Raw genomic sequence first — 19,823 nt, forward strand, 5'->3', positions numbered from 1 at the left:
TAATGTTCGGATCAAACAACAATTAAAAACCGATCTTAACAAATGTTATCCTTCTAATCCTAGAAAGTCACACCTAAGGATCTGAGCCGGATCTACAGCGCGAAAGAAGTTAGGATGCTATGCCAGAGGACCAAAGTCAAGGTAGATATGACAGCCCAAAATTGTGTTTGGGATGCAAAAAAGTACTTGGATAAAAAGAAGTGCCTGGTCAACCGATCCGAGAGCTTCATCAACGATCAGATTGAAAGGGCGGTGAACGAAAAAAAGGTAGTTCCGTATTCGGATAAGGACGTGGCCATCTACACTCATATAGTCCGATGTGAAACGAAAAAGGACAATAATGCTAGGTTGAAGCGATGGCGTCGCAAGGAAAGGACACCCCAAAAGACTTTGGCTTCACCCAGGCGCTCGAAGCGTCTTTTACGGCCTCCTTTGTCGCCTGATTCTCCTCTGCAAAGGCCGGAATATCTATCTCCTCATGGAAAGCCATTCGTTCTTTGGGAATCCTTGGAGCGGGATTCGGATTCGCCTTTCGCTTCCTTGGAAATGCAAATAAAACGGGAGCAGGCATCAATCGTGGATCAATTGGATTATTCCATGGTCACTTTGGAAACGCAAAAGCTGGAACCCAGCGGCCCGGAGCTTTCGAAACCCATTCAATATAATCCAATTCTCATTAGGGACTCCTCGAATCTGCATTTGAAGTCGCAGTCGCCAATTGCTCCCTTGGAAACCAAAATGGAACCGCATCAGCCGATACTCCTTCCTAATATGCCTTCTCTATTTTAAAATGATGACGGCGTTTGCTGAGAAATGAAATAAGTGAAATAAATGAAATAATATAATATAAAACTATTATGCAAATATATTTATTAACGATTGAAACTTTGTAAATTTTGGCGCTCCACTGCGTGTTCACACTACAGCTGCATTTTAAAATAGAACTGTCAAAAAATCGATAGCTTATCAAATTAAACTTCGATACTATCGTATACAGAAAAGGGGAATTCCAGCAAAAAGATCATGAGAATTTTAAGTATTTCTTTCACATTATTGGCATACATCAGTTTAGTAAAAACATTACAACAATCCCAATAGCCACTAGTTTTCATACACAACAAAAGTGATAACTAATTTAATTAGGGTAATAAGTATTACACAAAACTATATTATTTTGTATTATTGTGATAGCTCACCAACAATCGATAGTGCCCGCCGTAGCGCAACCATCGATACTGCCGATAGTGCCAGCGATGTTTTGACAGCTCTAATTCGGAAGGGCTTTGCTTTGTTTTGCAAATTCCAAGCGGAGCTGAGGCTGTGACAGATTGCGGGTGCGAGTCGCGGAGCAGCATTGCGTCATCATCCGCTCCTGGCCAGAAAAGAGCTCGGGGAAAATAGCAGGCGCAAGCCAACGCTCCCGGCGACGAGGACAAGAAGGAGGACGACGACGGACCAGAAGAGGAGGAGGAGGCGGTGGCCGAGTCACGGGACCTGGACGACATGGCCAGCACCACTGGGAGTGCTCCCAGCCTGGGAGCCGGCAGCGGGGCTGGTGGAACAAGTGGACCTAGTGGAAATGGTGGCACACTGGAGGGCACACTGAGCAAGTGGACCAACGTGATGAAGGGCTGGCAGTATCGCTTTTTCGTTCTGGACGAGAACGCCGGACTGCTGTCCTACTACACGGTGAGTAGCTGCAGTTGACTCCCTGACTAACCCCCCATATCGCACCCAGAACCGATTTCCCAGGGCCCGTGGCCTTATCTTATCTGCGGTAGATACATTCGGATACACGCACACTTGTTGGTGCTCTTTTATTGCGTGATTTGTGGACATGGGCTTACTTCCCCGATTCTGCTGACAGGCTCTTGCGGCGCTTTGCGACCTGGTAGGCACTGTTGTAGAAGTTGTAGAAGCCGTAGAACATGCCCGCGATGACTGTAGTAAAGTACACGAGTACGATGAGCGGTAAGCCGCACAATACCGCCTGGCATAGAACCTGCGCCAGGATGAGGCTGAACTGCGTCATCTGGATGACCGTGATGCTCTTCTTAACGGGCGTCAGGGCCACCAGCACGCTCTTGTCGGCCACGGCCGCCACGAAGTAATATGAGTACATAATGACGTGGACGATCGAGTTAAGGAACACGCAGAAGTAAGCAGAGTCGCCTGTGGACAAGTGGACAGTTGAGGCCGAAATAGGACAAAGAAACAGGGTAGCTCACCATTCTCGTTGAAGTTGATCAGCATGTACACCAGCGTCAGCGTGGATATGTGGTGGAAGATGTGCAGCTTCGACACCTGGTTCTGTTTCTTGCGCAGCACGAAGATCACAGTCTCCAGCAGCTCTGACAGCTTTAGCCAAAAGAGGAAGTAGGCCAGGCTGTAGTAGCGTTGCACGTGCTCGGGACTGATATTCCGGCACATCCAGAAGAAATAGATGGTGTTGTCCGTGATATGGAGGACCTACGGAACTAGAGCTTATATCGCGCCGTTGCCACTGCAAGCCAAAGTTACCCACCTCCTTGATGACGTACAAGCAACACACCACCTGGATCAGATTATGCGCCAAGATCACTCGCTTGAGCCCGTAGGGCTTTCGCCATTCCATGAAACTGTAAGGGCGCGAGAGTTTAAAGGTCTTCTCTCTTACACAACTAAACCAGCGGACCCGTTGAATTGCTAATGCCGAGTCCAGAGACCCGCATGCAAAACGAGCGAATTTGATATTAGCATGTGGACTTACTGCGGACCCGCTTTGATGACGAAGTACAGATAGATGGCCAGCAAGGTTATCATGTACCACGGATCCGAGTACAACGTAGGAATCTTCACCACTGGCGGCAGATCAGGACCTGCAATATGATTAGACACGTGGGACAATCTCGTTCAGTTCTCCGTAGAAGCTTACTCATTGACGCCTCCATGTTTTTTTGGGTTGCTATTCCTCTGGCCTGGATCCTAGGGCTCGCGAGGGTCTGCCGACTGCTGCTCTATCGTCTTGAAATGCTGGCGCACATTTAAGCGCGCACAATGCGCTGACCACTGCTTTTATTCACTTAATAGCATTGATTAGAATTCGTTAATTTTTAGCAGGCGTAATAACCCTTTGACAGCCGGAATTGTGGTTTAATGAGCTCGGCTAATTCCAACTGCATATCTTTTTCAGTCGAAGGAGAAGATGATGAAGGGCGTAAGGCGGGGATGCGTGCGCTTGAAAGAAGCACTGATCGGGATCGACGACCAGGAGGATAACACGTTCACAATCACCGTGGACCACAAGACCTTCCACTTTCAGGCAAGTCGTTCTCACCAAATAAAAATAAAAATGCATCCCAAAATAATATCTTATGACTACCATTAATATTCTGAGTCCAATATTAAATAGCAGGGTTCCCGAGTTTAATCCAAATTATTAATACCTCACGAGAATTGCACAGAACTTTTGAATATTTCGATTTTAGTATTGATAGCTTGAACTGAATAACGAAACAATGCTGAATTGCAAATTAGAAGTCATGATTTCCCACTTCTTTATCAATACGTTGAGCAACGATTTGATAGCAAATGCAGCCACGTGCGTCTATCCAATTCGCAGTGTCGCAGTAAAGTACTAGAAAGTCTATGCTAGCTTGACCCCTAGAAAAGCAGAGCTTCGATTTTTTTTATGATATGTGCACAATAGGCGGGAAGAAAGGGTATCCGGGCAGCGACCTAGAAACCTCTGTCTGGCCCTCACGTTCTTCCTTTTGTTTGACTTTGTTGCCTTGATGTAACGATAAAACTTTTCCCAATACCCACACACCAGCAAAGGAGCCAACTAAACTTGCCAACTTTCTAAACGTTTGCAGGCGCGGCACACCGAGGAGCGGGAGCAGTGGGTGCGCCGACTGGAGGACACCATTCGACGCCACGCGAACCGTTCGCGTCTGTGGGACAGCCAGAGCGCCTACTACAACGCCGGTGGCTACACGAGGGAAGGGGGCGGAACCGGAGTAGGCGGAGTGGGCGGCAGACGACCCAACCACCTGGAGCTGGTGGCGCGCCGCGTTTCCGAGGCGGATGCCTACCTCCAGCTGATGATTGAGCAGACGAACGTTAGTATTGTGCCACGTAATGCAGGCATTATGCAATTTACTGTCACTTTCGCTTTCTCTCTGTTCTGCTCAGTTGCTGGACAAACGCATCGCGGAGCTGACCGATCCGGCGGAGCAGTCCAAGTGCAAGGCACTGCAGGACAACGCAAGTGTGAGTAGGAAGCGGTTACATTCCACCCAGTGGAGCTGGGGACTCCGTGAGCGAAACCTCTAGGTGCAGTTCGTCGCGGAAGTTATTTGAGAGTCGATCCACTTCGGCGTACGTCAGTCGCCAGTAGTTGGCGTCAACAGCCATGAAGCGGCTCGTGTCTTGGCTATGATTCACCTTTCGAACACCCACCACGTACGCTGCCCGCACAGCAGCATCTCTCCCGCACAGACACAACGTGGCGTTTAGCTGCAGCCGGTCGCCAGGTGTCACCAGCCAAATCACATACACCTGATCCCTTAGAGTATCCGATAACCGCACACTTCGTGTCGGAAGCTTATCCTTCAGAGCAGCGTGTGTCGCTGTACGGCAGATGAGCACCACCACCGGCATGTGGGGTTCCAGCTGCAAATGCTGCTCCGGATCCCGTGGTCTCCGTGACATCAGAAACTTCTGCTCCAGCTGGCCACCGTAAGCCAGGAGTCCCAACACCTGGTTCACCCGAAACTCACAGCTCTGCGGCTGGAAGGAGAGCACAACACGCTCACCCTCCACCAGTGGCTGAAAGCGCTGAAAGGAGGCATACTTGTCGTCGTGTTCGCAGAGGTAGTGCACCATAAGCAGCTGGCTGTCCACGTGCTTTTGGCAATTCTCGAAGAGGCACTTGCTCACTCCGCATTTAATCAAAAGTTTTTCCGGCTCATTGTCTTCGTCCTTTACGGAGGAATCAACTTCACCCGCTGGAGCTGGCTCAATGGCCTCGAAACTCGACTGAGAGAGGAGTTTCCTTTGACGCAGCTGACACTGCTGCCGCTGCTCGAGCTTCTGCATCCCCACCCGCAGGGTTTCCATGTTGGAGTTGAGCTCCTTAAGATCGGCATCCACGTTGAACTTGGTCTTCAGCTTGTTCTTCAGCTCCGCTTGTTCTTCCTTGCGTTGCTTTTTGTACGCTTCGAACTGGGCACACACGTCGTCGATGCTGTGAAGCTCAGGATCGAGAAAATCCATTGCGGATTGGAGGCTTTAATTATTTAACGAATCGAATCGCTGGCAAAGCTAGGAATTTGGATATTCGGATTGCTGGAATGTGTGTTTTTGTTCTCCCAACGGAGTTTGCCGGGCGAATCGTATTGCCAGGCACACTGGGCCACCCACTGGTATTGATTTCCAATGCAAGTTCAGGGTTAGCAGGCCACCAGATGCAAAGGCCTGAGAGAATGCCACTCGACCGGCAGCTGGTCACCAACGGCAGCTGCTCACTTCCCCTTAAACTTTGGCGAGGCCATATCGATATTTTTCACTCCCGCTTGGCTAATTCCACATTTTTGTTTCAGGCCATGCTGGATCACATTAAGCACTCGATTGTCAGCCTGCAGATTGCCAAAAACATGGCCCACCCCATCAACGGAATCTACAATGGCCCTCCGGCCACTGCCTCGACCAGTTCCTCGGCCAGTGGAGCTGCCACCACGGGCAGCAGCAACAACATCCAGGCAGGTGGCCTGAAGGTGCCCCTGGAGGGCCAAGGGGGCGGGAAGGGCGACCTGTGCGACGACGAGGACGATTCGGCCACTGAGAACGGTGAGTGTGAGTGCTCTTGGCCAAGCAACTGGTAATCAAGCCAGGGTCAAGCGGCTAATCGAATTCGATTCGAGAGGTCTATTTCCATTCACCCCGCTAATCTCGCATCCATCTTGGCAGCCACCACCGCTCCTCTGGGTCTGGTTGTGCCGGAGACCTCCTACTCGAGCAGCGAGGGCGAGGATGACTTCTACGATGCCCACGACGATCCCTTCACCAGCCTTGGCAGCTCCCCGATTGGCTGGTGAGTGGACCACTTGCAGGACTTACAAGTAGCAGCCATGGCAGCCCACTTGACCAAGTGTGCCGACTGGCCATCAATCAGATGCGATGCGGCAGCCGGCAAGCGTGCTGGGTAATGTGTAATGTGTTGTGTGTGCTGCGTGCTAAAATTACGCATTCATTGCCCTCCAGTCCGGAACCCCCGGCTGCTGGCCTGCTCCTCCTCCTCCTTCTGTTCCTTTGAGGCAGGCGCATGCGCCTGGGCAGCGCATGCAAAATGCAGTGCCCGAAGTTCGTGGCAATCGCAGTTTCGGGGCAGCCTGTAATTTCGGCCAAGTCGCGTGTAAATAATAAATACAGGAGGTCCTCCTCCTTCTTCTGATTCTCCTTACCGTGCAGTCATCGGCGCTTTGCTGGCACAGCTGACACGGCTTCGTCGTCGGCGCCTCGCTTCGTCATCGACGTCGCTCGTCCTAGTCGTAGTTACAGTCGCCATTGTGTGTGTCTGTCAGTTGTAGTTTCGTTCGTCATCGGCTCGCAGTGTCAGAGCGCTCCTTTGGGTGCACGTAGGTGGCCCCCGCCTCCGTATCCGCTTCCCGGGTGGATTTTTTCAGCAGTTTACTTGTTTTCCATTAATGGCCTAGCTAAGGCAGCGGCTTTTGTCTAGGCTTCGATTCGAGAGCTTCCGGTGCGCGAGCGAAATTATGCAGCTGCTGGGAGTGCAGTAAAGCATCCGGCCAGCATCAGCATCCCACGTCATGTTCAAGAAGTGGGTCCGACGCGTGAGCCTGAGGTGAGGTTGTACAGTGTGCGCCAGGTCGCCGTAAGTGTTTCGCTCATAAATTGTAAATGAAGCAAGCAACAGAGCTTGAAGAGGAGGAGGATGCGGGAGGCTGCTGGTCCCCAGTGACGCACACGCACACGCTGACATCACGCTTGTGGATTAATGTCGCCCCATTAGTTATGCCCAGACACCCCAGGAATCCTAATCAACAAGTCCTGATTTCACTCTCATTTCCCTTTCACCAGCGCCACCCGCGGCTTCTCGGAAACCACATCCCCCTCCCACGAAAAGGGGCCGGATGGCTTCTCCAACGCCGAGCCAATGCCTTTGGGCGAGTCAGTTGCCCCCCAAACGCTGCCAGAGATCGAGGAGAGCGTGGCCGATGCGGACACCAGCATTAAGACATCCAGGACCGCTGCAAGTTCCCGAAGTGCCAGCTACGACAATGGAATAGACTACGACGCTCTGTACGAGGAGGAGGAAGAGACGGACCTCAGCATGGAGGCGCACGGCTCGATGATTACGCACCTGCTGTCGCAGGTCAAGATCGGCATGGACCTCACAAAAGTGGTGCTGCCTACGTTCATCCTGGAGCGCCGCTCGCTGCTGGAGATGTACGCCGATTACTTTGCCCATCCCGACCTGTTTTTAAAGTAAGTCTTTAGCAACAATCCCAATGAATACAAATTATTAACCATCTTATATAACAGAATCTCGGATTTGGATGATCCGCGCGATAGAATCGTCCAGGTCTGTCGCTGGTACATGAGTGCTTACCATGCGGGACGCAAAAGTGCAGTAGCCAAGAAGCCCTACAATCCAATTTTGGGAGAAGTCTTTCAGTGCCATTGGGACATTCCTGGTATGCAGTGCAGTAAGCCTAATCTCTGACCACACTTACATGAATCGTTGCTTATTCCAGGGGAGACCCAGGATGCTCAGGAGGTGCGCGACGGCCCAGTGCCTTGGTGCAAGCGGGATCAGCTCACCTTCTTAGCGGAACAGGTGTCGCACCATCCGCCAAGTAATAAATACAAAAAAGCCCCCTTGATGAAAGATATTGAAACATTTATTTGTTACAGTTTCTGCCTTCTATGCGGAGCATTACAATAAGAAAATCACATTTGCGGCCCATGTCTGGACCAAGTCGAAGTTCTTGGGGCTCTCGATTGGAGTCCACAACATTGGCGAAGGGGTAGTCACCCTGGTGGATCGCAGCGAGGAGTACATAGTGACCTTCCCCAACGGCTACGGAAGGTGAGGAGCGGCTGCATGGGCTTATGTTTCTGCATAACTGAAGAATCCCATCCATTGTAGGTCCATTTTAACGGTGCCTTGGATTGAGCTGGGCGGCTCGGTGGAGATCAAGTGCCCGCAGTCGGGCTACTACGCCAACGTGGAGTTCCTCACGAAGCCCTTCTATGGCGGCAAGCGCAATAGAGTCTCCGCCGAGGTGACAAAACACCTAAAGTAACCCTTTATTTTATATTAATTCTGAGCATCCGCAGGTCTACGCGCCAAGCGAAAAGAAGCCTTTTGTCTCGATTGCCGGCGAGTGGAGTGGTTTGATGGAGGCCAAGTGGCACGATAAAAACGTAAGTCGCCCAAGTTATGATAGCTTAATGTAGATAGTAAACCATTATATATTGTTACCGTAAATGTTGTACCTTTTCGTGTACTTTTCCCTCCGCATACCGCGCCTAAACGCTGCAACAAACAACCCCACGAGTTGGCAGCCACATCCACCCTACACACCCCACCTCAACCTCTACTTTCTTTCCACGATTCTTCTGCTTTTCTCTTAAATAGCTCGGGAGCATTTCCTCTGTGTGTTTACTTTGTTTGTCTAGAAAATCGAACCCACCAACTACTCCTCTGCCTGAATATCCAAAGTTGTATTTAAAATTGTTGCTATCCGTACTTATATGTATGATTGTTGTGTGTTCAGCATTAGACCCAATCAGTTTGACCGCCTAGTGAACCTGAATGAATCTCTTGAATTTTCTAGAAAACCGAAGTATTCGTCGACGTAAATCGCATACCCATATTTAAGAAACAAGTTCGACCAATCGTTGAGCAGGATGAGTACGAATCGCGACGCGTTTGGAAGGAAGTGACAGCGGGACTCAAGTAAACAGCTCACCAATCTGCCAATTAATCTCTGACCCCCGAATGCGAATCGGAGTAATCTGATCCCTTTGTTCGTTGCTCTTCCGCAGGTTCAACGACATCGAACGCGCCACCACAGCCAAATACGTGGTGGAGCAGCAGCAGCGTGAACAGGCAAAGGTGCGCAAGGATTACGACCTGGCCTGGGAGCACAAGGTAAACCACTTGGATATAGTGTAACTCAGTCAACTGATCTAATTTTTCGGCAGCACTTTAAACCTGTGGGCGACAACTGGATATACGCCAAGCCGCTGAGCCAGCGCATGTATCTGCAGGAGAAGGAGGCCAAGAGATAATGCCAGCGACTGACATCGAGAGCAAGAACACCAAAAACGTCTATATATATGGATCATATCAAGAACGAGCCTCAACTATATGTTTAATTCCACAAGTGCGCAAACCTCTGAACACTGACGATACAACGTAACGAATGCAGGAAACGATAGAGCAACAAGTAAAAGGAGGAGGACGAGGCCTCCAGTGTCTGTTTATTAATTGTAAATAATATACACGAATATCCAGGCGGCGAAACAGAAGGAAAGCTCTGCTCATAAGGTTGCAAAGCGAGTCAAGCTCGACGGATCAGCTTAGACAGACAAAGCAAACAACACTCACAGTTTCTACACACAATTAACGATTATTATTTACTACTAAGTACTAGTGTGTTTCAAAGGCAATCGCAGTAAACTGCAACACAAGAACACCTATTCAATACCTTTTACATTACTAACATTTACTAACTAGCAACAAAGAAAGAAAACCAATATATAATGGGATATATCAAAAGTTGTAGATTACGAAATGATAGAGATTTAAGGATAGAAATTCTATTTTTGAAATAAAAGACTCTGCTATAGACGAAATACAATACCGACACGCTAGTATCTGAAGGATACTGCCTCTACGCTTGATTCCAAGACCCCAACAGACATACAGAACACGGTGCACAATGACTTTCCGATCGCATAGTTTTAAAATCAAATACGATTATACAATTACCTCTAGTATTATGTTTCGAATTCCACTTGTCACAATGAATAAAGCTTTACTAACAGTCCGCTGCTAACAATTCCTCAAACACCTGTACACTATACTGTAATAAAACGCAAATGAAACCCACACTCCTTGAGACATTTAAAACTAAACTTTAACTTTACTTTAAAGCCTACGAGCCAGAAAGACAACACCACCCACACCCACAGCAAAGCTACCGAATACTCTCACGCAAAGTTAACGCAAAATGAAACGAATAAAGTAAATACGCTTCGATATTTATTTAAAGTAATATTTAACGGAATAGTTAACCCGTAGAATAGACGAATAGAAATCCCGAGGGCCTTAATTGGAATCCGTATCCATGCCCGGGTGCACAGAACTTGTATATATTTTTTCGATTTCCTTTTTAACCAAACGAGAAATATAGCAAATACCCCAAACAGATTGAGTGTAACGGATATGATACGATTATTGCAAATAAAGCGATTTGTTCTTACAGCACTCGTTGTGGTTTTACTTATTTAATTTTTATTTAAAATATTTCAAATATGGTATTAAAAAAAATGTACTAACTAACATTCGATTTGGCTTGATTTAACACTATTTCTTTTTCATAAATTTTAATTCCCTATTTGTAATATGAGTATTTAACATATTTACATATTCATATTTTTTTATTTAAATTTAAATGTAATCTTTGTTTTGAATTGTAACCGAAATAGGTTACTATCGAATTCGATAATTGTACTATGGTAATCGATGTCTGAAAACTGCTTGTCGATAGGCGACCTAGCATTGTGCCACCTCTATTTTAAAACGCACGGTCACACTATTGACGTGGCCTCAAAATTTTTTGTTCTTCTTCTCTGGAAAATGCAAAAAGTTTGCATTTGTAAAGTTAATTGTGCCTAGCAGCGAACGACGCCAAGTTCACGGAATCCGCCTGCCAGTCCAGGACGTGTTCGCATCCATCCGGAGCACGCGAGGAACGCCAGGAATCGCGAGAGAAAGATAAAAGTGCTGAGATTGGGGAGTGGAGAGAGCGCAGGGCAGTGCCGTGAAAATCGTTTAATTCGCCTTCGCGGAGGAAAAACCAGCCCAGGATTCACCCGAATCCCATAAAAAAGTATCCAGCCAGCGGATTCCACAACAAGCGCGGGCTTTTCCACGGCATTAAAGGCGGAAAAGTCAATTTGCAGCCCGCAGCAAAATCGCCAATCAAGGGCGCAAGAAGAAGAGGCAACTACAAAGTGCAAGTGCTGGTCAAGAAACTACATGCCACTGGAAACTGAAGCTCGGAGAGGTGATAAGTGACTGGTAACCATGATATGTGCACCCCATTCGATACACTTTGATTGCCCCCAATTACGTTGGTTGGGTGGTGAGTTGGAGAGGAGGTGGTGAGGCGTTGGGCGGAGCAGGATGACTTTGCCAATAGGCACGTCATCAAAAATTCGCTTTGCTTTCGAGTCGCTTCCTTCCGCCCGCGCTGCAACTGGGTCACCGCCCACTTTGACCCACCTTCCAGCGATCGCTGATGGCGAGGTCAAGTACTAGGGGCAGGCAAACGCACACATCTTATAACTCAAAAACCCATAATACTGTGCTGTCGTAGCTGTTTAAACAGCCGAATGTGATACAATTACCAGCTAATTTCCGAGTTATTGTTGACGTAGACACACTTCTGTAAACATTGGCTCAAGACATTTACCTACGCAGCCAGTCAAGCTCATAACTTGAAGATAAAGCCCCATTTTAGCAGAGTTTCGCATTCCAATCGAATATCAGTGCATTATGTGCAACTAGCTGTCACCTGGACAAGCATCATCTGCTGGGACTGATTTTTGTAACGTTATTCACTCGCACGTTCAGCTCAATGGCTCAAGTAACCCGTGTTTCGGCATTGAACGATAAGATAAATGACTAATTTCTTGTCGGCATGTTCGGCAGCAACGCAACCTTGGCGAGTGATAAGATAGCAACTAACCGAAACTTAATTCTCCATCTTTCAGAACACGAACTTATGAATTAGCAGTATGTCGGCATACAATCCGAACTTCGTGCCACCCGCCCACGCTCCCATGCCTTTGAACGGCAACAATCTGGTGAACGGCCTTCCAGGAGCCGTCCAGCAGCATCAGCAGCCAGCTCCCCCAACAGGCCAGCAGTATCTGCCTCAGAAACAGCCACAGCAGTTCCAGCAGCCACCTCCTGCAGCAGCTTATCCCGGAGCAGGAGCACCGGGAAACATGCCACCTCCGCCGCAATTCAACACCGGCATTGCGAGCCAATTCTTGCCGCCTGCGACTGGAGCAGCTCCTCCTCTGCAGCAACTGCCGCCCAGTACGTTGCCGCCCCATCTGCGTCCGCCAACCGTCAACGGACCACCGCTCACCAACGGCAGCAATGGGGCGTCCAGCGCCAACTCCTCGCGCACTGCCTCCCCCAGGCCAATGGGAGCTGCTCCTCAGTATGCCCAAGGACCAATCGCCGCAGCGCTGAACAATCCACCGCCGGCGTCAGGACTGCGACCTCCACCACAACCGGCGAGCCAGTCCCTGGCCAACTTGACGAACAATCTGGAAAATATGAACTTAAACCCGAACCGAACGAATGGAGGCGCCTGTGGCATGCCACCGCCTCAGCAAAACTACCCGCCCCTGGCGCAAAAGGATTACAGAGGTGTGGCTACGGCCCAGGCGGGTCCACCGCAGTTCAACGATACCAGCAGTCTGTTGGCAGCTAGCGGAGTGGCCCCTGCTGTAGTTCCAAATGCTATGGCGACGCCATTTAGTGGGCAGAAGCCTCCCAACTTGGCTCCACATCCAGCGAAGATGTTCGGGAGCGCAGCGATGCCCGGCAGACCAGCGCCACCACCTGCGGGTCAAAGAATCCCCTACGGAGTGCCTCCTTCTGCTAACTCCGAGCAGCAAAACCAGCAGAACAACAACCTCCAGAGGGCAGCTCCGCCACCAGGAGCGGGAGCAGCTTGGCCACCGAGCCTGGCCAAAGCGGCTGTGCCTGGATCCCAGCCCCTACTTCCTCCACCGCAACAGCAACCCCTGGCGCAGCAATCTCCCTACGCCCAGGCATATCCAGCGCCACAACAGCAACAACCTCCCCTTCCGTCTGCAGGGCAGCCACCGCCTCCGGGAATGTTTGGAGTCCAGCCCACCGGTGCTCCATTGCAGTATCAGACGCAGACGCCTCCACAGGCTTATGGACAACAACCCCAGCAGCCACCGGCAGCACCGGGTGGACCTTTTGCCACCCCTGCTCCACTTAACGTGGCTCAGCAAGGTTTCAGCCGGCTGTGGGGACAGGACACCATCGACTTGATGCAGAACCGGCACATCTTGTCGCCGGCCACGCTGCCGCCGCCAAAGGTGGTGCTGCACAACCAGTTCCACGAGTCCATCAACTGCAGCCCGAGCATCATGCGCTGCACTCTGACCAAGATCCCCGAGAGCAACTCTTTGCTGCAGAAGTCACGGCTGCCGCTGGGCATCGTGATACATCCTTTCCGCGATGTGAATGTAAGAATTATTTTGAAATCCATATGAATTCTTTAAATATAACTTGATTAATATCCTACAGAGCCTGCCCGTGATCCAGTGCATCAACATTGTGCGCTGTCGGCTTTGCCGCACCTACATCAATCCCTTTGTCTACTTTGTGGACAGTAAGATGTGGAAGTGCAATCTGTGCTATCGCGTCAACGAATGTAAGTAAATCGAATTTGGGACATTAAATAGAAGTTACTGACTTATAAATTTTTCCTCCTGCAGTGCCCGATGATTTCCAGTTTGATCCGGCCACAAAGACGTACGGCGACGTGACCCGACGGCCTGAGGTGCGCTCCAGCACTATCGAGTTTATCGCCCCCTCGGAGTACATGCTGCGACCGCCGCAGCCGGCCATGTACCTGTTTCTATTCGACGTCTCGATCATTGCGCAGCAGAGCGGCTACCTGGAGGCCGCCTGCGCCGTGCTCAACCGGCACTTGGACGAGATGCCCGGCGACGCGCGCACTCAGGTGGGATTCATCTGCTTCGACAGCTTCGTGCACTTCTACAGCATGGCCGAGGGCCTCAACCAGCCGCACGAGATGACGCTGCTGGACATCGAGGACCCCTTCCTGCCTCGTCCAGACAGCCTTCTGGTAAACCTTAAGGAGTGCAAGGAGCTGGTGCGCGACCTGCTGAAGCAGCTGCCCAAGCGGTTTGCCCACACCCACGATCCGGGTTCCGCCCTGGGAGCTGCCCTGCAGGTGGCTTTCAAGCTAATGGTGAGTGGAGTTTGTTCAAGATCAGAAGAGTTAGTAATTCCGGAATTCGGTTGTTTGTAGCAAGCGTCTGGCGGCCGCATCACTGTCTTTCAATCGTGCCTTCCCAACAAGGGACCCGGCGCCCTGGAGCCGCGCGAGGATCCCAATAACCGCTCGGCCAAGGACGTGGCTCACCTGAATCCGGCCACCGACTTCTACAAGCGCTTCGCTTTGGAGTGCTCCGGCTATCAGATAGCCTGCGACCTCTTCCTGATGAACCAGCAGTATAGCGACATGGCAACCATCTGTGAGTGCCTTCTTAATCCATTGCAGTCATAGTTTTCTTACTTACTGTACCTTACACCTCTACAGCTGGCATCAGCAAACACAGTGGCGGATGTGTTCACCACTTCCCGCTCTACCAGAAGACCAAGCCTCACATGGTGGACTCGTTCCGGACGTGCTTCAAACGCTACCTGACCCGAAAGATCGGTTTCGAGGCGGTGATGCGCATTCGCTGCACGCGCGGCCTGCAGGTGCATACATTCCACGGCAATTTCTTCGTGCGCTCCACGGACCTGCTCTCGCTGCCGAACGTGAATCCGGATGCGGGCTACGGCATGCAGATTTCGTACGACGAGAGCCTCACGGACGTAAAGACGATCTGCTTCCAAGCGGCGCTGCTCTATACGAACAGCGAGGGCGAGCGCCGAATCCGAGTGCACACTGTGTGCCTGCCGGTGACCGCATCGCTTCCGGAGGTTATGCACTCGGCGGACACGGAAGCCATTATTGGGCTGCTCTCCAAGATGGCCGTGGACCGCTCGGTGGCTTCCAACCTCTCGGATGCCCGCGACGCCTTCATCAACGCCACGATCGATGTATACAACGCATTCAAGATCGCACAAAATCTGCCCTCGGGTCAATCTGGTCAGTTGATAGCCCCGCGCAGCCTGGCTTTGCTGCCCCTCTACATCCTTGGGTTGCTTAAGCACGTGAGTTTTCCTGGATGAAGTTTAAGTAAACCTAGCATTAACCGCTCGAACCCTTAGCCCGCCTTCCGCGTGGGAACTAGTACACGACTGGATGATCGGGTCTTCGCTATGGACTGTATGAAGACGCTGCCGCTGGACCAGCTGATGAAGTACGTCTACCCGGAGCTGTACAAGATCGATGCGCTGATCTATCACGCCCGTAATTCGAACGTGAGTGCAACCCCGGACGATGAAGAAGAGGAGGACGAACCGCTGCCAGAATTGCCGCGCCTGCAACTATCCGCGGAACAGTAAGAAATGTTTACCTAGATACCGGTTCATTTAACATTCTAAATACCTTATAGTTTGGACTCTCGGTCAATATTCCTGTTGGATTGCGGCACGCTAATAATGCTCTACGTGGGGCTGAATGTGCCACGCGATGTCTTGGAAGCTGTGCTGGGTAGGGATAATTTAATGTGGATAATGTGAGATCCCCAATTAACCTTTTCTCATTTTAGGCATCAGCTCCACAGCAGAGTTGGGTGACTATGTATACGGATTGCCAAATGTTGTGAGCAACGAGAACGATGTGCTGAAGCGCTTTATTTTGCGACTCAATTACGATAAGCCTTACTCGGCGCTGGTTCAGATAATTAGGTGAGCTGGCAACACATTAAAATGTTCATCCATATTAATAATCTCTTCCAAATCCAAAGGGACACGAGCACGGCCAAAGGCCAGTTCATCGAGAGATTAACCGACGATCGCAGTGAATCTAGTTTGTCATACTATGAATTTTTGCAACACATTCGGGCTCAGGTTAAATAGTACATAAGCAGGGAATCCTACCACTATTGTATGCAACATAAATACGAGTTTCTTAGAACCTAAAAACTCAGACTCTGGTGACTAAAAGCAAGAAGCGAATGCAGGCGAAACTGGCAAAACACAATGGAGACCAGTATGGGACACACATCCACTCGATTCCCCTCTACACCTACCCTTTACCCACTCTCTCGGCTTAGGTAATTTAAAAGTGCATGTATTTATTTATTTGTTGATTTGTTGCACTAAAAATAAAATTAAATTAAATCAATTAAAGAACATAGTGAATGCGAGAGAGTTAACTTGTCACAACCGAAACTAGATATCGTTGCCAGTTCGGGTTAGGCGAACATTAGTCAAAAGGCCAGCTAACCAGTCAGTAGAGCTCCCCTGCTAGCGGATTGCACTGTTATTTATTAAAGATATTTTATGCAATAAACTAACAAGACACTGTTGTAAATTATAATTTAACGCGATTTTTGTTCGTTTCAACTGCTTCAAACATTCTGTAAACTCTCAGCCCCATAAATTGTTATCGCTTATCCCATTTTTTTGCTGTATTCAGTAGTATTTATTTTCCGGAATCCAGAGGAACCTATCAACAAGTCTATTTATTTTTAAGTCGAAGGGAAGGCGCTTTGTTGCACTGTAGTTAGCGAACATATTTCAAACGAATGTACGGGAACAGATTTGGTATTGTGTATTGCATTGATTGGACTGCTAGGAAGTGAATGTCTTAAGCTTAGAAGGATTATTATACTGTATCAATAAAGAGACCCCAACCCTGTACGTCAGGTGACGCAGTTGTCGTTCTTTGAGTGGGCTAACTAATCGAAACCATATACATATACTGTACTATACTTTATACACATACGAGTACATCAAGATATAAAGCGAAATAAATTTTAATTAAATCATGAGGCAATGCGTTTTATTTTCATACGGACTGCAGGCACATTGGTACTGTACTGTCTTCGAATTATGAATTCATTCGACGAAGAGCTCTAAATTATTTGAGAATCATTTGGAATGGCTAGACAAAGATGGGTAAATGGTATCCATAGATTGGACAGAATAAAGAAATTTAACAGTGTATTTCTCTACATGTAAGAGAGATCCCCATCTAGCCAAAGATTTCTGAAAAATGGAATATTTTATATGTGGACTTAAGTTTCTTGGATATCTAAACTCACGGATTGAAGAAGGGGGAGCGTGGCGGATACTTCTTCTTGGGTGGTGGACACAGGATGGGATCCAACATATCATCGTTGGTAAGATCAACAGTGTTGGGACAATGCTTCTCCCATTCCGACGACCTTGCCTCCGGACGGTAGCCATCGGTCGCATGCTCGATCTTCACATGGACATTGAGGTGATCTTGTAGAAGGAACACCTTGTCGCACATTTGGCAGTAAAAATGGCCGTCTGAGCTGGCCACATGGGCCTCATGGAATCTTTTATAGTGCTGATGCAGATCCAGTGAGGTTCGCATGCCGCGTCCGCAGAGATCGCAAAATTGGGTCCTGACCACCGGCTGCGGAAAGTGGATGGGTAGGTGTTCGTCCAGCTTTTCGACGGCATCAAAAGTCTGCTCACATAGCAGGCACGACAGATTCATTCCAGACAACGCCGTCTCCATTATTGTTGCCTGCTAAAAGATTTAATTTCACAATGAAAATATTCAACTTGAGTATCCCTTTATTAATACTTCTAGTTGTGTAAACAGTCTTGTCTGTGAATCAAATATAAAGATAAGCACATGCGGACAAAAGGGTTTTAACGACCTTGAAAAAATCGTTTATTCATAAATTTCTGCGCACTTGAGAACTGCTGAGTATTACAAAATTAATGTTCTGACTACGACTCCACTACTTTATTATCTTCTTCCGTAATTTATCCGCCTTTCTTTTCTTCAAATATTTTGCCGTGGACGCGGGCCCCGCATGACCTGTTAGCGTACTTTTCTGGATTCAACTGTTCTTTTCACGATCCGATCCGATCCGATCGATGGATTCACAGTACATTCGGCTCTTTACCTAAATCCAATTGAGAAAGAGAGATATGTTGCGAGGCAGAGAGAAACTAGAGAGCGCAGATGGACAGAGATCCAGTTTTAGCTTTTTTATAGCTATGTCCATAAATACGGATCCACATTAATACGATGCAAATTCTTATAATAAATTTTCAGTTTTTAATTAAATTTTAAAAAAGTTTTAGAAGTTACCTAATGTTTTATTATCAGTAGATTATCCAGAAGGCGCATGTTTGATCCTCAAATTTAATGAAGGTGCGTAATTGCAACAAAAGGTTACAGAACATAACTAGTGTTACCTTAAAATCTAAATTAATTGTACTAATAATAAGCACATGTCGAAAAGTAGATTCCAACGTAATGATTCTTAAAGAATTTTACCTGCAGATTTCCAATTCAAAGCTGAAAATCTTTCATCAAGTACCAGTTTTCTGAAATTCGAATTACCGTATACACTAAAAATCTTTTTAGAACTATTATCGTTTGGTCAAACAATAAAAATCTGGATTTAGTCGATATGTGTAATTAAAAAGGACGTTTCATATAATAAAGGTAAGTAAATTGAACGTTCGACTTTTGATCCTTGCTGTCGACTCCGTTATTTGTTCAAAAAAGCATGAATGGGTCAGTTTATATTTGGACGACTCTCCGGTCATAGTTAGGTAATAGATACATATTTATGTATTTATTTATGTATATTTATACCCTATAAATTAGAAGACTATTCTTGATCAGATATATACTTATATCATATACATATATACATATAGTAAATCTTAGGTCAAGCATAATTGGTGACGTCACTGCAAGCAGTTTTTTTTTCACAAAAGATGACGCTTGCGACTTTATACATACATAGCATGCTGCGCGAATAGGATCTTTGGCGCCATCTGTCGGAGGCATATTTATTTTGGGGCCAGTCGACTACAGCATTTCTTCTTGTTCTAAATTGGAACCGTCCCGAAAGCCAATAGAAATGAATTAATAGTTTGGTGTACGGTTGGGCAAGAATAACACAGTATCCACCCCTACCCTTTAGGTAAAGAAATTTGAACTAATGAAAAGCTATTTTTTTTAATTTTTATTAGCAGTGAAAAGCTTATATCTTTGCTTTTTAGCGCCAAAAACAAATATACAAAGTATGTATGTATGTATGTATGTATCTCAAAATGATCCCTATATGTTTACAGCAACTATGGGGGTGTCATAAGAAAAAGTCATCTCGGTTGTCCAATTATTTTGGTTCAGACATACATATAGGGAGAATTAATGATTAAAAGCACCAGGCGACCAAAGAGATTAGCAAGTGCCAAAAAATCTTTTCGAAAGTCTCTAGAAAGTTTTCCAAGACATGTTGTTCATACATTAATGATTAAAAGCACAAGTTCTGAACAGAAGTCTCAGCTCAGTTTGTTGATAAGGGTGCCATTACCCAGCTCTGAAATTGAACACAAAACTTACTAAAGTTTTCTGATCTCTTGTTAATAATATTATATTTTTTAGTTAATATTATATTTTTAAAATTAATAATAATTTTTTTGTTTTGTTTATTATATTTTTAAGAAATATGTTTTTACATATACATAGGTTTAGTCAATACTTAATCGGGAGTAAAGCTATACGGCCTTTCAAAACAACTTACAAAATAGTGAATGGAGGATTAAGTATAAATCTGGAATCTCTATTTCTTGGCGTTAAAAAAACATGTGTGTATCACATGTT

The 19,823-nt window shown here is 47.5% G+C and overlaps 5 protein-coding genes across 7 annotated transcripts; 2 read left to right on the top strand and 3 right to left on the bottom strand.

The window, feature by feature from the left end:
* Positions 1 to 1,240: 1,240 nt before the first annotated feature.
* On the top strand, positions 1,241 to 10,501 carry LOC108037553 (oxysterol-binding protein-related protein 9). 2 transcript variants are annotated; one of them, XM_017114154.2, is made up of 15 exons: positions 1,241 to 1,689; positions 3,173 to 3,301; positions 3,855 to 4,100; positions 4,174 to 4,251; positions 5,583 to 5,829; positions 5,950 to 6,073; positions 7,081 to 7,488; positions 7,546 to 7,697; positions 7,758 to 7,859; positions 7,918 to 8,092; positions 8,153 to 8,288; positions 8,344 to 8,430; positions 8,844 to 8,965; positions 9,055 to 9,160; positions 9,214 to 10,501. In XM_017114154.2, exons 1-15 carry the CDS (start codon positions 1,504 to 1,506, stop codon positions 9,298 to 9,300), a joined length of 2,385 nt encoding a protein of 794 aa, XP_016969643.1. In that variant the 5' UTR covers positions 1,241 to 1,503; the 3' UTR covers positions 9,301 to 10,501. The 2 variants fall into 2 exon arrangements, with proteins under 2 accessions (XP_016969643.1, XP_016969644.1); XM_017114155.2 differs by lacking the exons at positions 1,241 to 1,689; positions 3,173 to 3,301; positions 3,855 to 4,100; ... (1 more) ...; positions 5,583 to 5,829; positions 5,950 to 6,073 and adding an exon at positions 6,795 to 6,844.
* On the bottom strand, positions 1,783 to 3,046 carry LOC108037555 (elongation of very long chain fatty acids protein AAEL008004). Its single transcript, XM_017114157.1, has 5 exons — positions 2,915 to 3,046; positions 2,750 to 2,858; positions 2,525 to 2,618; positions 2,229 to 2,469; positions 1,783 to 2,172 (listed from the first exon to the last, which is right to left on the bottom strand). Exons 1-5 carry the CDS (start codon positions 2,928 to 2,930, stop codon positions 1,844 to 1,846), a joined length of 789 nt encoding a protein of 262 aa, XP_016969646.1. The 5' UTR covers positions 2,931 to 3,046; the 3' UTR covers positions 1,783 to 1,843.
* On the bottom strand, positions 4,258 to 5,564 carry LOC108037554. Its single transcript, XM_017114156.2, has one exon. The coding sequence runs from the start codon at positions 5,254 to 5,256 to the stop codon at positions 4,267 to 4,269; it is 990 nt and encodes a 329-aa protein (XP_016969645.1). The 5' UTR covers positions 5,257 to 5,564; the 3' UTR covers positions 4,258 to 4,266.
* A 316-nt stretch (positions 10,502 to 10,817) lies between the features above and the next one.
* LOC108037550 (protein transport protein Sec24A) lies at positions 10,818 to 16,872 on the top strand. 2 transcript variants are annotated; one of them, XM_017114150.2, is made up of 10 exons: positions 10,818 to 11,317; positions 12,013 to 13,536; positions 13,598 to 13,724; positions 13,789 to 14,288; positions 14,349 to 14,574; positions 14,640 to 15,262; positions 15,320 to 15,552; positions 15,607 to 15,704; positions 15,763 to 15,901; positions 15,961 to 16,872. In XM_017114150.2, the coding sequence occupies exons 2-10, from the start codon at positions 12,037 to 12,039 to the stop codon at positions 16,070 to 16,072; spliced, it is 3,558 nt and encodes a 1,185-aa protein (XP_016969639.1). In that variant the 5' UTR covers positions 10,818 to 11,317; positions 12,013 to 12,036; the 3' UTR covers positions 16,073 to 16,872. The 2 variants fall into 2 exon arrangements, with proteins under 2 accessions (XP_016969639.1, XP_016969640.1); XM_017114151.2 differs by having other exon boundaries at positions 10,818 to 11,303.
* Positions 16,873 to 16,968: 96 nt separating this feature from the next.
* Positions 16,969 to 18,059, bottom strand: LOC108037551 (uncharacterized zinc finger protein CG12744). The gene is made up of 3 exons (XM_017114152.1): positions 17,778 to 18,059; positions 17,263 to 17,720; positions 16,969 to 17,206 (listed from the first exon to the last, which is right to left on the bottom strand). Exons 2-3 carry the CDS (start codon positions 17,706 to 17,708, stop codon positions 17,170 to 17,172), a joined length of 483 nt encoding a protein of 160 aa, XP_016969641.1. The 5' UTR covers positions 17,709 to 17,720; positions 17,778 to 18,059; the 3' UTR covers positions 16,969 to 17,169.
* Between the last annotated feature and the right edge of the window lie 1,764 nt (positions 18,060 to 19,823).

The sequence above is a fragment of the Drosophila rhopaloa genome, unplaced genomic scaffold (assembly GCF_018152115.1).
Source record: "Drosophila rhopaloa isolate 14029-0021.01 unplaced genomic scaffold, ASM1815211v1 contig_115, whole genome shotgun sequence".
In the NCBI taxonomy this organism is placed as follows: Eukaryota; Metazoa; Arthropoda; class Insecta; order Diptera; family Drosophilidae; genus Drosophila; species Drosophila rhopaloa.